General features: G+C 29.8%; 1 protein-coding gene across 2 annotated transcripts; it reads right to left on the bottom strand.

Annotated features, from left to right (window-relative positions):
- Positions 1-132: 132 nt before the first annotated feature.
- On the bottom strand, positions 133-17,834 carry sosie (oogenesis-related protein sosie). 2 transcript variants are annotated; one of them, XM_074141292.1, is made up of 5 exons: positions 17,687-17,834; positions 15,255-15,401; positions 13,388-13,432; positions 4,432-4,578; positions 133-2,642 (listed from the first exon to the last, which is right to left on the bottom strand). In XM_074141292.1, the coding sequence occupies exons 1-5, from the start codon at positions 17,832-17,834 to the stop codon at positions 2,563-2,565; spliced, it is 567 nt and encodes a 188-aa protein (XP_073997393.1). In that variant the 3' UTR covers positions 133-2,562. The 2 variants fall into 2 exon arrangements, with proteins under 2 accessions (XP_073997393.1, XP_073997394.1); XM_074141293.1 differs by lacking the exon at positions 13,388-13,432.
- Between the last annotated feature and the right edge of the window lie 411 nt (positions 17,835-18,245).

Below are 18,245 nucleotides of genomic sequence, written 5' to 3'. Positions count from 1 at the left end.
TTTATATAATAATTAATCCTTTATTTTTAAAATAAACAAATAATAGTACAAAATATAAAATTTGGAAATTGCATGGCTTATAGCCGTCTGCAGGAGTTAGCCTTTAGGTAAAATAAGAAAAAAAATAAACACTTTATGTATATATATATATATATATTTATTTATTTTAAACTTTTTTTTTTACTATTTGGAACAAAATAAATTGAGACAAAATACAAATATAAATGTCACTCAATAGTTGTGTAAATTTATAATGTTAATAGGTTTTTTTTTTACAGTTTTATTTTTGAAAGATATTATCTAACATATTTGTATTAATACTATAAAAGAAAACTTATTATTTTATAAGAGGGAAAACTATTACTTTTTGTAGAATTCTATTACATTTTTGTAAAAAACTAAATTTTTTCGTTCTTTTTATTAGGATTTTTAATTGAAATAACAATACCTTAACTAGTGAATTATTTTTTATCTTGCTTATAAAGATGTTAGAGCAGAGATTTTTTTTTCGAATGGTATAAAGGCACTGTTCAAAGCACAAAGTTTAATTTATCCGCGAAAACATATTTAAAAAATGCTTTTAATAACCTCGGACGCTCAGCTTATTGGGAAGGGAAAATGTAGGGTCGTGCAAAAAAATAATAATAATAATAATAAATAAAATAAGTTCTTAAGAAAAAATAAGCAATTTATCTAATAGGGTTTCTTTGCGCTAGTTTGCGCCATTGGTACCACCATCGCCTCTTTTACAATGCTATTATATATAGTGTGTAGGAGAATTTTCGAAGCTAATGTTTGAAACTTAGAATTAGGTTATGTGTTCTTTGAAAAAAAAAATTAATAACAGGTCTTTACGTTTAAGTTAAAAAACTGCCCCAGAATTTAATTCAAAATCGGGACTATCGAATCTAATTCGAAGCATGTGGCCACTTATTATCATCTAAATTATCAAAGCAGTTGAAAATTATGCTGTTAACTTGTAAGACAAAAAATTTATCATTGCCTAACAAAATTACGATTGCATTATTCAAATATTATTTGCAAATAATGTGAAATCTTATAATTCCAGAAATTTGAACTAACTTTGAAACCAAATCTTCTTAAATATCTCTATTTTGCAACTTACTGGAGACATTAGTGGGCTTGAAAGGCAAAATATTTCTCTAATCTAGGCCAAAATAAGCGATAAAATTGTCTGGGTTTGTTTTACCGTCGAATATTTCCTTGAACCTGAAATGGATTACTCTTACTTTTTTCATTGATCTGAAACTTTGGTCTCCAATTTATATTTTTCAGAATATTGAGGTATTTATTAAGAAAAAGTACATAAATGTAACTAGGTATTCATTCATTTAAATCTTTTGGATGGATCCATTTTTTACAATCTTTTTATATTTTAAAGAAATTGTGTCAATTTGATTCATTAAAAATATGTATGTATTCCACTTTGAGTTTTTATGGAATATTTCTCGTATGCTTAATTCTTGTCCTTCAAACGAAGCATTAATTTAATACTTTTTCAAAATATATTCAATTTAATACATGATCAATGTTAAAATCAAAGCCTAAATGCTTATTACACTGTTTCAGTTGTCACCATAATTGAAATCAGTCGCCTGCTTGGTACACGAATTAAAAAATTAAGCAATCACCTTCGTTGGCTGAGCATCTTCAGTGCTGTTTGACTAATACTTCCTACTATTACTGAATTACAGGTAAATGATCTTTTTCTTCCAAAAAATTCTTTCAGTCAGGCAGCAAAATATTTTTCAAAAAATGTAGTACTCATCAACTTTTACATTCATTGCTGGTTGCTGTATTCTGCTACCTGATTGTGATAAAAGTTGAGAAGTTATTTTTGTTTAAAAATAGTTAAGTACATTTTGGGGGAAACTTGTTTGATTGTTTTATAGTTGAAATACAAACTAGATGATCAATTCAAATTATATCTTAACCGAAAAGTTCTCCCAAATACACCTCGCAATTTTCTTAAAGTAATAATTAATTTATTACTTTGTAAGGGAAGGCTATTTATCAAAGAAACTCATTCATAAATATTAATAACTTTAGAAAGAAGAATAAATCTCAAAGCAGTACAATAACAGCAAGAGAATACTTATTTTTAGTTAAAACAAAAAACAAAAATAATAAATAAAAATAAGCTCACAATTCTTCACCCTAACATCTGTCATGAAATTTATGATATTGAAGTGACCCTATTTATTTATTTTTTTCTTAAAAAAATATGATTAAGGCTTTGTTTTTTTCTTTTTAGGCAATTAGTTCTCATTTAACTCCTTCATCTATCTTAGTTAGGAACTTGTTAAATTTTTGTATACCTCGATTTATTTTGTATTTGAATAATGTTGATAGTTTTTAAATTGGATGATTAACTGAATTGTTTAAAAACATTTTGTTTTATTTTAATGGTTTAAAAAAAAATCGGTAATTATTTATATATATATAATTTAAGAGGTTTATCCTATAAAATATAATTGTCTTTATTTAATAATGGGAGGATGGGAGTTTAGTGAGAGATATTTCTGCTTTAAAAGAGGTTTTTTAAGTCCTTCTAACGACTGTAATTAATGCAACCAATCCTAATAGTGCCATGTTCACGTCTTCTCTGCTTTTCTCACTTCCTGCAAAACAATTAAACAAGATCATAAAATATTGTAATAGATTGATATTTACATCTTATCCCGTTTGGAGACAATTTTGTTTTGTAGGAATCGTATTCGGCAGATGAATAAATAAATATGCTAGGATGGGGGGGGGGGGGTTAATGCCAAGCAATGCGAATGCAATCAGTTTTTATGAAACATACATTATAGACATAAAATAAATTAATTACATACAATAAATTCATAATTCACTTATAAAGTTAACTTTGGAGGAAAGCAACTACCTTCTTTTATGAGCTTGTATGGAGAACGTACCTGTCAAATTCTACCACTAATGTTCGTATACTTGCTGTAGTAAGGTAGTACCTAGCCGTCGTTCCTGTATTGTCAAAAACAATATGCAGGATATTGCTGTTTGAACATCTTATTAATATATTTGTCAACCAATATTCCACTTAACTTAACATGAACTACTAAAAAATGAAAGTAACCAAAAAAAGTACGAGAAGAATTTTTACTTGCCGAAATTCTGGGACTGGTAATCAGATCAAGCAGCATTTCCTTATTGGTACAAGAAAACAATTTGTGGAAAAGATTAAGTTTTCAGAAACTCTATAGGAGAACTTCATTACAAATGTATTCCCTATAGACTTTTCATTGAGTTATCTAAACTAAATATAATTGCTCAATGTTGTCAAAAGCTGAATTTTTGTATCCAAACCAAGGAATAGTAGACAGAATCAAGAAGTGATCTAACAACAGGCAGAAAGATGCTTTAACAGCTAATTTCTATGAGCTATATTAAAAAATAAATGAAAAATTTTTATTTTTTAAATCGTAGAAATTTGCTTGGAACATCAATAACAAGAAATTTTCTTTATATTCTGTCATTTCAATAAGAGTATTCAAAAGTGTAGAACACTTTCACTTGCATGTTCCCATTTGATTGCATGCAGAAAACAATAACAGAAGTCATCTTGTAATCTGAGATCTACCTGTTACTTGTATTCAATGTTTGCGAAAAAATTTGCTATTCTTTTCTAAAAATAACTTTTATATTGCTGTTTTTAGTTTTATTTTGAAATGACTACTAAGTATAGGTGTGAAATAGTAATCTTATGAAAACTCTTTTTTATGTACTTTTTTGTTTAATCATTCTTATTTTGCTTGGCTGTAATTAATACAAACGGATAGGATTTTAAACTCTGTGATCTCCGTTTTAATTTTGTATATTTCTAAAACGGGAAAAAATAATTAAACAGTTAATAATTTTTGCAGTTGTGTGTTTACGTGTTCTTCAGCCTAAAGTATGTATCATTTTTCATAATGATTTTGAAAAAGATTAAAAACGGATTTTTTAGTAGATATAACATTGTTTAATCGTGGTTTATATTTCAATTTTTAGGAATTGTAGCATTGTGTTTTACATGTTAATGAAAAAATTTACAGTTAGTAACGAACAAAAATGACGGACATTCCTGGTAAATCTTGCTCAAGGTATTTGCTTTCCTTCATTTAATAAACGAACCATAAGGTCTCATTCTCGCCAATTGGAAAGGGATCCACAATAACTCTCTCCAAATACATTCTTACACCCTTCTTAAAAAATATATATATCCAGTTTTACTTAAATGTTTTTTAAAAACGTTAATTATTGAGGATTATCACACTAATTATTTATTGATGTTTACTTTTGGGATAGTCACCATATTATCAACCTAAGTGAAAAGTTTTCTTTAAATTTTCAAACGTTATCTAAAGACATTTCTTATTGTACAACTATTCAGAAATCATGACAAAAACTTACCGTTACATTGGTTTGCTATTTCAATTGTTCCTTCTCGGCAGAGACACACTGTTTGTCGTTTATCAGCAGATTTTGTTGCGTTTGGATTTATCTTACACTCAGCACCTTCCTGACATTCAGCTTCCGAACGGCAAGCCTCTCTCAGACCTGGACATTATCATTATTCAGGCGAGGGCAAGGAAAATTTTCAAACGTTTTTACATGTATTTTGTCGCTACATGCCTTATATACATTTAAACAGAGGTAGTAGTTTAAAAACTAGATAATTATTCATTCTTAACAATTGGTATGCAATAGATTTATCTTACAAAACCGTTTCTTTTATTCCTTGGAAATAATTATGTTCTTTATTGGGAAACTTATGTATGTTAATAAAAGATGCGTTCATAATTGTTATTGAAATTCAGGAAACATTGCTAATGTTCAATTATTTATTATTACTTATGCATAAATCTTTCCTTCGTCTGCACAGTGTATAATTGGCATACTAGGGAGTCAAAATGTCCATATTTTTTTTGAATTTTATGTCTATATAATTTATAAATAGTAAAATTGTTAATGTTTAAAATTTAAAAGTGAGTAGAAGCAATCGATTTATTGATTACTGGTATCAAGTTTGAGCCTGTTGAGCTAAACAAATAAGTGGATGCTGTGGATAAGTTGATAAGTGGAAGTTAGAAGTGAATAATAGTAAGAGCATTCTTCGCTGATTACTATTATTGTTATTTTTATTTAGGGCGCGTCAACATGTGAGGTTGTTGGCGCCCGTAACATTTCAGAGCACTGTCGGCCTCCGGACAGTGTTCTCTCGTTACAAAGACACTGTCCATCATAGGACAGTGAGCTGTAAGAAGCTCCTATGAAAAGAAAATCTAAGGCTAGCAGCTGGATTTGAATCCGTGATCTCCGCGTTGGAGTATTCGCTTATCACAGTAAGATCATATTCTTTGCTGATTATTATTATTATTAATTGAATTCTTTGGATTCTATATTATACCATCGTCAATTTAAAAGTCTAGATGTTTAATTGATCATGATTCTAAGGCTAAGCAAACTCATTTAGTAGATCCTAGACGTTATTTTCGTTGAATTGTTTGAATTAAAAAGATATATTTAATAAAGACGCATTAAAACCTGAAGTCATTTGAAGTCATTGGCGCTCGGATAGCGTTCTCTTGTTTCAGATTATAACTTTAAATCTTTAATCCGTTTTAAGTCCAGTGCATTATTACTGATACATTTATGCAGATTCAATTTGAATCTACTGTAGGAGAACTTTTGTGTGTTTTTTTTTTAAAGAAATGTCTTCGTTTCATAAGACAATTTATGAATTAGATTTGAAATTCTCATTGCACAATAATAAAATTATTTGCACATTTACAAGAAAAACGAATTTTAAAAAACATTGAAGATTAGTAAATTTAAATTTAAATTACATTATGCCATTAGCTAGAGTGTCAACTGCGCAGGCGTGAGGAAAACAGGTTATAATCTCTACTCAACTCAATTAACGTACATTTGGTGACGGAAAATAGAGGGGATTTTTAAAAACCGTATTACGAAAATTTTACAAATCTTATATCCGAAATGAAGACAAAGGCAACACCAAATGAGTGTTTTAAATGTTTAATTCTCGGTGATATTTATTTTAATAGTAAAAAGGCTTGTAGCGGCAAAGGAATAGTTAAAAGTTGTAGAGTAAGATTTTTAGGAAGATAGGTGTGATATTAATTTATAATTAAATACAGTGATGTATGGAAAAACCGACAAATTAGTATAGCCAATGCTGCATTTTGTGATAAAAACTTGTGTTAGGAAAAAATGTTTATACTGTCAAAACATGCTTTACCTTGTGCTTTTTTCGTTTGATTGTTTAAATAAGAATAAAAGAAAGTTTTTCAAAATAGTGTTGCTGTTAGAAAAAGAAAAAACTTTATGTCAGGTTATTGATAAATATAAAAATGGTAGTGAATATTAGCTTTTGATTCTGATAACATATATAGTATAAAATTTTATGAATTACAATTATAATTGTTGAGAAAACCTTTCGCTGTTCCTCATTAATGATAAATTATGCAATCGAAAATGTCAGAATTGAAAAGGTCAGTAATAGGGTTCAATAATCTTTTAACTTTTTAAGTCACAAAAGCTATTTAATTCATTTAAGAATAAATAAAACTGGTTCATATGAAAGTATTTAATATTATTGATAGTTCTTTAACTTGCCTGGTTAAATATTAATTTGCTTTTTCACCGTGATCATAGTTAAATAACAGGAATACTTAAAAAAGAAGTTAAATACAGTAGTTAAAAATGTTTATTAATATGTAAACTGTCACACGTAAAAAAACTATTATCTTAACTTCTGCTTATTTATAACATTTTAAATTAAACTACTATATCCTTTTATCAAATTTTTAAAAAAGTAAATAAATTTTCCTTTCATTTTATTAAAACTAAGGGAGCTGCCGGGAATGTAAACTTCAAGATATTTACTTGACTAATCAATTGAAAATTGTAATCTAGTGATTTAAATGGAATTAGCTCATATTAGTTGAAAGTCAGGTAAACATCAAATTGATAAGATTGTAATTTTTAAGTTATCTTACTTGTGATAAGAGGAAGTATTGAGATTTGGCAAAAAATGAATGATGTTACTGTCCCTAGAAAAAAAAAAACTACTGAAAACACAACTTTCTTTTAGTACACTTCTTTAGTTTCTGTCTGGACTAATACATTTGGATACTTTCTCTTACTAATGTCCAGTGAATGTGATGAAGTTTATAAGTGTTTAGTTTGTTCTCAGGTGTTAAACTCTTCTTTTTATCTCGAGCGTGTGCTCAAGTGAGTGCCTGAAAGAATATCTCAAAAACAGAAAGCCCAAAACTTAGTGTTCCTTCTCGTTACAATAAGCTTCCGAAAATTACCAAAGTGCAACTAGAAATAATTTTTACTGAAAGTGTATTTTAAAAACAACAAAGTATTCCAATGGCTCCTTAAAATTTCTTATTCTGCAAGTATAACATAAATGCTTATTAATTTTATTTAAAACATTAATTTGTATCAGCTTTTAGTGACCGTAAAATGTTTATATTAAGGATTCAATTAGCGAGGAATCGATCCAGAACAAAAAGCAAGTCCGTCTTTGTGCCAACTGTTGTATTGTCTTACTTGTAATATCCACACCCTGAAGAAGGCAATAAATTTATCGAAACGTTGTCAAAAAGACGGGATTTTTTTTTGTTCTGGACCGATTCGTCGCTAATTGAATCCTTAATATATTTATTTAAAACTTTTGATTATTGGAAAATTGACATTTACAGGGTCTTCAGGGGAGAGCACGGAAGGCGTTACCTATAAACATCCACAGTAAAACAACGTGAGTTTCTGTGAGCAACAAACTAGGAAGTCCACGTATGTGTATACGAGCACTCATGTCAAACCAAGTTTGAAGAAAACAGGTAAATAGAATTAAGAAAATGTATTTATGATTTTTTTTTCTTTTAAAAGTCTTCAGTGATTATTTCTAAACTTGAGAGTATAACTTATATTGATATTCATTTTGATTTGACAAGATTTTTTTTGTTGATTGGGAAAAGAAGTGAGAATCTGCAACCACCATAAAATACACATTGTAGAGTTATTTCAACTAATTGTAGTTTTATATGGTTTGATATTTAATTTAAAAAAAAAATTGTAAATAATTTTTTTCTCTTTCTTCCGTCCTCTTAAGGTTATGATCATAGACAAAGTAACTGAGTAATGTTAGATCTGAGAGGAAGTTTACCTGACTTAAAAGTGGTATTTTGTATCTCGTTCATGCGAGAGATTGTTGTGAACCTCAGTGGACGGATTTTTTTTTTTTTACATATCCTATAGTTTGGTAGCCCAGCAACCTCAACCATTAACTATAACTCGGGTCATATACCTGACTCTTAAGATTGTAGTCGCATGGAACTACTCACTTAACTCATGCTTCAGGTAAACTAATAGAAAATGTGGCGTGTTGTTTACATTATAAATTAACTTTAAATGATTTCCATTTTCGACCCATTTTTTTACACAAAATATCTTCGTATGTTCATATACCTTCAAATATAGAATATTAGAATAAAACGACTAGATTGTTATATTTTATTTTATTTATTTTTTATGGATGGTTTAATTTTGAAATTATCTCAATTTAAAAAAATACTTCTTAGAGAAAATTACATGGATATTTCTCGTAAAACTTCAAAATCTAAAATCTTGGCGATGAAATAGTTCCCTTTGCTGAGAGGAAGAAATATAAATGATTGATTTCTTTGAACGTGAGACACAAATTACACGTTTATATTGTCACAACAAGATTTAATTTTATTTATAAATTTTTATTTTCGAAGTTCATTGTATTTAAGAGGTACTGACCTAGGGCATCACGCTGCCTTTAATTGGATCGTACAACGTTTAATTTGTTTATATTAGCCAACTAATATTTAGCGAAAATCTGCAGAGAATTTATTGCGAATTATAGATCAAAGGGCGCTACAGGTAAGCTTTATAAGGGACGGAGTTTAGTTTTTAAAAATGGAAATGTGTATATTAATCAACTAGAAATATATAATGTACATATTACATATGCATTTTCAACTATAACATCACCAATATCAACAAGCCCTTATCAGTAGCAGTAAAGTTATGTATTTGTTTTTATTTTATGTATAGGCTACGATATCACTACTTTCAAAACTAGTAAAACCAAATAAAATGTCAGCAGTGGATAACAGAGTACTTAATGTTGCGATTTATTATTACTTTAAAGTTTTTATTTTTTCTTAAGTTTATTGTGAAGTTAATAACATATTTAACTTCAATTTATTGAAGAAGTAGATTACGGGGTGCACTTTTTATTAATTTAAAAATCCCTTGCAAAAATGGACGTAAAAAGACTCGCTTAGATAACAATACATGCGATAAAAAGTAATGAATTAATAACAATATCTTTAGCTTTAGTATTACACTGAAATAAGGAAGGTTTGATTACAATTTTATGTTACAAAGATACGGTAATGGTCTTTTAAAAGTTAAGTCTTATCTTGGGTGGAAAACGAAGGCTCAGGTTTTATCAAAAAATATTTATTGGTTATTTTTAGGGTGTGTACATAAATTGTGTGCTTGATGGTGTTTAAGTATTTGATCTAAGTTTATAAAGAGTTTGCGTGACTTATTTGTTCCTTGAATTTTTATATTCACGTTAGATGAATGTCGAAAAAAAGACTGAAGGAAAAAAAATATACGCAAGATGGAAATTGCAGATACGATGAAAGCTCCTTGTAATAAAAATAAAAAGAAGTAATTTCCCTTTATTTTTTGTAATAATTAGTTCAATAAAATTCACAGAAAATCTCTACAAACTAGGAAAATAAATAGTAATTGGTATATAATTCACAAAACTGCTGCGATTTTTTAAATCAGATTTAAAACGTCATTATTTATTACATGAATTAAATTCAAGTAATAATGATTATGAAATGTATAATCTTTTATTCTGAAATGGGGTATTGCTTTAATATCTTCTTAAATAGTGGTACATTTAATTATAATGATGCATCAAGCAAGCTCCTATGTTCAATTGCCTTCTAGTTATTTTCGCTTCTCTAATGCTGCTGCTATGTCACAGTTACAGTGTCTAGAGAGTCTAGTCCAAATTCTCTTATCGCTATCCAATTCAACCTTTTGATTCTTGTAAAAGTTCTGTTGGAAGTAATGGCCTTTCTAAAGCAATCCTTCCACCTCTTTCTTGATCTTCTTTTTAGTCTGCTCTTTCGACTGGGCTTCATTCTTTACTTTTACATTCAGATTCTCTCAGGATTTCGTTCATTGTTTTCTCCAGCTGCTTCATGTCGAAACTTGAAGTGCTGGCTCTATTTCGTAATCTGACAGTTCTACGTTTCCCTTAAGGTGAATTGTAACTGATTCGTGTCTTTTTTCAGGACTCCCATGAGTATTATTACAATTAGCATAAAAGTATTTTTAAAGCCAGAAAACTTCGCCGTTTTTGAAATTTCTCTCTTGTTAGGAAATGGTGAAGAGTTTTCGGTTTTGCACTAAAAGACTTAAAAAATGCTCTTTCTAATTTATTCCTTTCAGGCTTATTCACATTAACCAACGTTTTTTATAATGAATTGATTTCTTCCCTGAAGTGTTATCCTGAAAAAAGTTTTTGTGACGCTTTCTTAACGCAGACCTTGAACTTGTGCTGAAAACGTTTTTATTTTTGTACTCAGCGGCTTCTGAATTTGAATTTTTGTCGAGTGAGAGAAAGTAAAGTGGAAAGAAGTTGATCCGAGTTTAAAAAAATTTTGAGTGCGCCAATGATCCTAGGCTCTAGAAAAATAATCCTTTACAATAATGCTGATTTAAACAATTAAACATATAAATATGTATATGAAAAGATTTCTGTAAATTTTAGTGAATAAAGAACTAACAACATAATGTGATTATGTGATAATAGTCATAAATAAGTAAGAAAAGAGATGCAGTGCTAATATTATGTTTTGTTGTTGTCTTGTTTAGGTGTACCTATAGGCTTAGATGGTATGAAGAGCTTAGTCCTGTTGTCAGCTGTTAATCTACTTGACACTTCATTTCCTGTCGGAGGAAAGAAACGAGGGGTAGGAGCCGGCTTGAATAAGGACGGCAACTCATCTGGACAAACAAATGTAATTAGAAATTTTTTTTTTAAATAGCCCAATTGGAATAGGGTTGAAGAGTTAATTCAATGTCTCTTTCTCTATTAGGTTGGTTCTAGGCAATATCCTATGTATGATTTTAAAATGAAATGCTATTAAATAAAGGAATAGGTAACAACGTACTAGATTATTTACTATTTTATTTCATATCACTTCATTATTCTGTATATTTTTGAAAACATTCAGATTATTTTAATTTAGTGAGAAAGTTAAGCGTTAAAAAAAGTAGTGTGAAGAATTTAAATTGTTACTAAACTTTAGTTTTAGGATCGCGTGAGATTTGTCAATGCTATAACTTTGGATTATTGTTATTACTCACTTGAGTTGTCTCAATATTTTCATTGTTAGAACTATTTTAAGAGATTAATTTTTTTATTACCCTAATCAAACTTGAAATTTACTTATTGTTAGAATTGTAACGAGAAAAATAGTTTTCATTTTTCCTAGGTATCAATCGATGATCTTGACTATTTTACAGTAAAAGTGTTGTCGATATTTTATTGTTTCTTTAGAAATTAAGAAAATATTTTTGGACTCCAAGAGCTTTATAAGAAAATACTCCGCATATTTAAAAAACAAAAAACACTGATGTACGTAGCACATAAAGTGGACAAGAAACTGTGCTCTCTTGTTTTAATAAATTATTTCTTGAAGGTTTCATTATGCTGTTAAATGGACAACGAGAAAAGAAAAAGCTAATCTGTGCAATAGCAACCACCGCCTGCTGGCGCCAATTTCAGCGCAGTGAAGTACCAGGCAACAACAGTATTCCAGGAAGAAAGTTATTATGGAAGAATTTTCCTTTGAAAAGTTAAGGTGAGCAGATTAGATTAGAGGAAATGTGCACCTTTCAGACGTTTTATGATAGAATAGCTGGAGAAGGAGTATCTATAGCCTTCTTTAGCAAAATACGTGTATGAGGACCTACTACCAATTCAAGGACAGTAGGCCTTTGTAGCAGGCAACTTGAAATAAACAATACTGTAATAAGAGCTCGGCTTTATTTCAGCATGATTAGGTTATTTTCTCTCCTAGTAGATAAGGTGTAGGGATTTTTATTGGTAAAAATTCCTTTACAATTCTAAAAGATTGTAACACAGTGATGGACCAAACCTAATGTTAAGTCATAGTTGTTCATTTCTAGTGGTCTGGTACATTCGACTACTATCCATAAATAGCATCTTTGATGAAGACAGCTAGATCACTTGAATTTTACACATGATTTTATTTCCTTCGCTCGGATACGTTCCAGAAAACAGATGAGTATCGATCTTCCACACACATACTATACTTTCAGTTAGAAGTTCGTTGGACGGTGAAATTCAAAGGTAAAAATTATTGTATATGTTGGAAACTTTTTCATCAGTTGCTTGATTACTGATTCAGTTATCATAAATGCAATTGATTTACGATCAAAGATAGATTTCATCTATCTAAAATTTACTATCGAATGCTGAATACACGGAACTTCTAGAATGTTGAACAAGTCATATAGACATATGAGAGACGTGAGACCAGTGTGGTCTGAAAAGGTGGGAAAATGTAGATTTCAATAAGCGGAGGCCAACTTTCTATATTTTTTGTAACTTCCTACAATTGGAGGATATAACTATCGCTCAGAGCGATAAATAGAAATAAAATCATGCCTGTGTACGTGAAAAAGCGCTAAGTTTTGCTGGATGATAAAGTGTATTTTCAAAATGTGTGTAATCAACGTCTGTACTTGAAAAATTATGCTAGCAAGTTCTGCCACATCCCACATCTCGCACGCTGATAGTATAGTTTTAGACTTTGGTTTGGACCAGTAGTTGGAAAAGTAGGGCTTAAATCTAAATATTGTGGCATTAACTGTAAATGTACTATTCGATAGGTGTAAGCAATAAAAAAAAAAAAAAAACTGACAGGTTGCACTTACAGAGAAAACGTGTGCCAAATTTTTGTTTCTTTTATGTTATAAGAAAAAGAACTTGCGTGTGCATACATGAACAACACACCACTTAAACATGCAAAATACTATATAAAATAAATAAATAAGTAATCTTTTACTTAAAAAATTATAAGCAGGACAAATTATTTCAAAACATATTTTTTGGGGGGGCGGAAAAATTCCAAATTTTCTTCAAAATTATACACAGCCATTTTTTTATTTAGATTGTGTAATTTTATTAATATTTTAAATTAGTAAACAAAGTAATAATAATAAACTAACAAAAATAATGACAAACCTTTTTCTGGACGCCTATATCCAGGTGGTAAGTAACCCCGTCTCTCTGGCATTTTAAAAAAACACAATCGTTAGCCTTCTGTATTTCTTTTTCATAAGTTTTTCTTTTTCTTTTTTAATTGAAAAAAATTCTCAAATTTGATAAAAAATAAAGAAAAACAGATCAACAGAGAGACAGAGAGAGTAGGGGAAGAAGAAAATTATTTTCCTTGTTTTCAACATAAAAAAAAATTGGCAAATTTCATTTTCAAAAATGAAATTACTAATATTTACATGATTTAAAAAAAAATTAAATACAAAACAATGATCTCTGAGTAAAGAAAAACAAAACTAAAAGGAAAAGTGCAGTGTATGTACATTGATCGTATTTGTTAAGTTATGCACAACTTCGGATTTTCTAAATCTTGATAAATCTTTCTTTTGGTTGGGCACAAATACGATCTGATGTCCATGTTTACATCCATGTATGGTGTCCGTTTCATAATTTATATCTTTCAACAAGTGTATTATACATGGGACTGACTACATGCTTCACAACATAAAAAAATTACATAATACAAGTATAACCTGTAAAAAATATATTTGGAACATGTAATTTTTGTATTATTACACAATTTAAATTTAACACACAATAATTTTTATTATTGTTTTTAAACGGACATTGCATAGGAAAATATCCATTAAGTTTTTTTTTTTGAACAAGCATCTTTATTTCTAAAGCGATTGACGAAGAACTAGTTTAATAATTGCTGAAAGACCGAAAGTGCTAAACTAATCTAGCGAAGTCTCATTTTACGAAACCAACAAAAATTAAATAAGGAAATTTTGCTTTTATTAAAAAAATTAAATAAGTTTTTCTTTATTTGTCTTCAAATGAAAGTCATCAAAGTCCACAATAAAAATCTTAGAAGAAAATTTTTTAAAATGATAAGGAAAATCTAAATTATTGACGTGAGAACTTTAGCGCGCAGTTCCTTTGTAACAATCACGGTCTTGCAAGCCAGGCCTTCAAAGACTATTTCATTAAAGGTTTATTTATTAAAATCTTAAGTAGATTAAGGAAAAGTTGACTGTGTGAAGTGGGACGCCTCAGAAGAAGAGCAATCCCGGAACAAGATAGCGGCTCTATATTTCAGCCGACCTTGATTTCTCGAGGATAATTCGACACTCAAGAAGTACAAATCTGCAATTAACTTTTCCAAGTTGATGGAAAGACTTGGATAAGTTAAGATCTAGTGTACGGCGGTAATAAAAGCAGGATAAAAATCCAGGGATCGTTAATGAAAACCAGCTGAGACGTTCTCCTAAATTTCAGCCATTTACTTTCATATTGTCACTAAAGAGGATGGTGTACAGCTAGTAAAGCTATGTTAGTACCATTTATGAGGCGAGAGTGCAGGGACAGCAAGACAGGACGACAGCGACTTACTTGGGAAGACATGATTTGGTATGACTTTTGCGTGAACAGTATAGATTGGCCGAAAAACGCTGTATATAAAAAAAATAATTAAAAACCAGCGATGATAATTCTGTAGAAAAAGTGGTATTAATGACTTGGGTTCAGAAAACATATAATATTGATTTCAAGTTGCTTTAAGGAGGGTGGCTTACTTGGGATAGTGCGTAAGCAATTTTTGGTACAGCCGTTGTAGAATCGTCTCCTCCTGTTCATCTAATTTATTTGGGGGGAAAATCTATTACTTTAATCAGAGATGATGCAAGAGAAAATTATGTGAGTGTTGTTACACTTCAGATTTTACGATTATGTAATCATTTTTGAAATACTTTTATCAATGTTTAAAGAAAATGAGTTTTTTTTTTTCGTATTTTATCATACGATCGTATTTGTAATCAAAAGTATAACTTACCTCTTGGTCTATTCTGACATTGTCCGTTGGATGGAGGGGTACCGTCCTTGCAGATACACCTTCTCCTCTGGTCTCTGACATCAATCGTGCAAGTTGTATAGGGTATAACTTCACATTCTCTGTCCGATTTACACTCCTTTCCCTTCCCTAAAAATAATATATCGTGCACACACAAAATACTTACCACATGCTTCCCATTCAACACCAACGGTTTTATTTTTAATAGCTAATTTGCAAACTTTTTTATGGATGAAATCTCCAAACTAATTGATTTTTATTGAACTTGTATTACATTTTAAAAATATTATTGTTCCTTAAGTGAGACATTCAGAAAGGCAAGCAAGAAAACTGAATGAGAAATGATTGCTTAAACTGATGTTCGTGTTTAAGGTTTCTTTTGGAGGGGAGGGAATGATAGTGAATCGAGAACATCGTTAGTTCACTGGAGCCTGAGTACTAATACCTCATCCTACAGCACACCCTCCAAATTGACATATCTAGGATAAGAAAGAACCCTATCTTCATCCAGGGCCTGCAAACTATGCAGCTCTCTAAATCTTCTTTGAATGATGTCATACCACTCCACACATTGGCGAACGGGATGTGTGAATTAGGCGGACTGTAGCTGATGACGTAGTGACACCGTAAGCTACTCCCTCACCAATAAAAGCACAGTTATCCAGAACATAAAATGGTGCTGTTTCACTTTCATTCAATGATCTAGATTTTACTTTCTATTACTTCTGGAAAATATTTCGTTAACTTTTTGGATTCTGCATTACATTAGGAGTATGAAACCGGGAATATAATGTTGAAAACATGTTTATTTTGGAGATTTTTATTGCATTATTCGATTATTTATTTAATACCTATGAGACAAAAAATTAGTAAAAAAAAATTAAAAAGCATTTTTCCTAGAAATAATTACCAAAATCGATTGGCTAATCTCATTAATGTTGGGAAATTGGAGGTCTATTTGGAACTTCTCTCTTGTCCCAAGTTTTTTCAGGTGCCCTCTGAATCAAAAATGCCCTTTGAGGAAAATCCGTCAGCTGTGTTTTTATTGCAACCAAAGTTCGTCTTAAATCACTTCCAGTTATAGTTGCTAGGACAGGCAAAATTGATACGATAGAAAATGCAAGAATTACACTATTGGAGGGATAGTTGAGGAAATCCGACAGTTTGAAAGAATTGATAGATTTTGAGTAGACATTTGATCGATCTGATGTCCTTCACAGTTAAGCTGCTTCGCTGAAATATTTGTAATACTGTGGCCTGAAATCTTTGTCTCTCATTGATAATAATTGGTATGAGTTGTTTTGGAGTTTAATAGCTTTAACTTTTTTTTTTTACAGCCATTGCAAAAAATCCTAGGTTTAATTGCAAATTGGTCTAAGCCCAATATATATATTAAAGTTTGCAATTCCTCTAAGAATGTGACTTGAAAACAACCTAATTATTCGCTTCTTTTCATACTTGGGAAGAACTTGAGGCAATTTAGTGTCTAAGCAGATTTTTTTCCTCTCTGTAACCATAAAAGTATTTTTTTCCAGTTTAAAGATAATTTTAGCAGCCGTACTTCATAAAATATCGAATAAATAGATGCGACAAGTTGAATAGATTTTCTTAATTATGTTAATAAATTTTCTTCTACCTTGAAATTCTGACGACGCCCAAGTATTCACATTTTTAAAAATAATATAAACCATTCTGAAATGACATCACTATTCTGAAATGACATTTTAAAAACGAAATAAATGCCTTACTTAGTGCATCTGTAAAGCGAAACTTACGGTTTATCCCAGAAAATTAAAAAAGATAAATGTTTAGTAAACAGACTATTTTTTTAGTAAACAGTACTTTTTGTTCAAATTTACAAGAATTTTGATTTTCGTCCTGACTGTTGTCGAAACCTGTCATGAAATCATCATTCCGTAAACAGCAGAATATCCAGTTTAAGCTGTCTGTAATTTTCATATTAAATATTTTCTTCACCTATTTGCAAAAAAACTTGAATTAAGAGCTTATTTTGAAGTATACAATCAACAATTAAGATTTGAATTTTGCAGCCAGAAATTTCTTAAAGAAGTTCAGCAATCTGTTTGGAGATTTTTCATACTACTTTTTTTTTTAGACAATTCTAAATGAACTAAATTTAAAAAAAATCATAGTTAATTTTATGTAAATTAAATAATCGTGTGGATTTTCAAATATTATTTATAATAATAATTAAAATACAAATATTTACAACGTTTTAAACAAAAAATGTTTGCATGCTTTTGTAACTTTAATAAATAATGCTTTGCTTAAAAAAAATAATTATATGTATTTACATACTTAAAGCGGTAAGTTAAATATTTTTAATATTATTATTATATTAAATAGAGGTTTTATCTATTTTATTTTTTTTAGTTCCAGAATTAAGAACTTACCAACAATTGGCGTTTGTGATGGACTGGCTGGTTTAGAAAAGGCAGTTAGGCGTTTCGCTCTAGAATGTTGTATGATGTCAGGTTCAGCGATACATCCAATAAAACTACAGACGCTAATCACCAACAGTAATAGTATTGTACGCGACATGACAATTATTTCTGTTTCTTCCTCTTTTGTTGCTGAAGCACACCAATTAACTGAGTGAGTAGATATAATGTTTTTGTTTTTAAATTTTCTGTTTTTTTTTTTTGTTTTTGTTTTGTGATGGGTGAGGGGGATATATTATGAAAACGTTGAACACTGCCTGGAGGGTGGTAGATTTGAGAGTGTCGGTGGTGTTTTTACAGGTGGCCTACTATGTTCATATTCTCATTGGGGGTGGAAGTTTAGTGAATATTGTAACCAATAATACATTAAACCTATAAGGAGCATGCGTGGAAAGTTGCCGCCTCTTTTGTCTATCTAAAATTTGCATAACTAACATAAAAATCTTAATTTTTCTCTGTAAAAGATGATATAGAGTAATGTTTTATTTGATATGCCATATAAAATAATTAG

Source organism: Rhodnius prolixus, unplaced genomic scaffold (genome assembly GCF_049639745.1).
Source record: "Rhodnius prolixus isolate KJV_2025 unplaced genomic scaffold, Rpr scaffold_6, whole genome shotgun sequence".
NCBI classification, from domain to species: domain Eukaryota; kingdom Metazoa; phylum Arthropoda; class Insecta; order Hemiptera; family Reduviidae; genus Rhodnius; species Rhodnius prolixus.
Note: the sequence above shows the minus strand (reverse complement) of the source record. Positions and strands in the feature narration are given on the sequence as shown.

What these genes read in the sequence shown, in the direction of transcription:
- sosie (XM_074141292.1), bottom strand. Translation starts at nt 17,834, where the DNA reads ATGTCGCGTACAATACTATTACTGTTGGTGATTAGCGTCTGTAGTTTT. An exon ending in ATCACAAACGCCAATTGTTG is followed by an intron (nt 15,402 to 17,686) that starts GTAAGTTCTTAA and finishes TATTATTTTTAG; the next exon opens with GGAAGGGAAAGGAGTGTAAA. An exon ending in AATAGCAAACCAATGTAACG is followed by an intron (nt 2,643 to 4,431) that starts GTAAGTTTTTGT and finishes ATTGTTTTGCAG; the next exon opens with GAAGTGAGAAAAGCAGAGAA.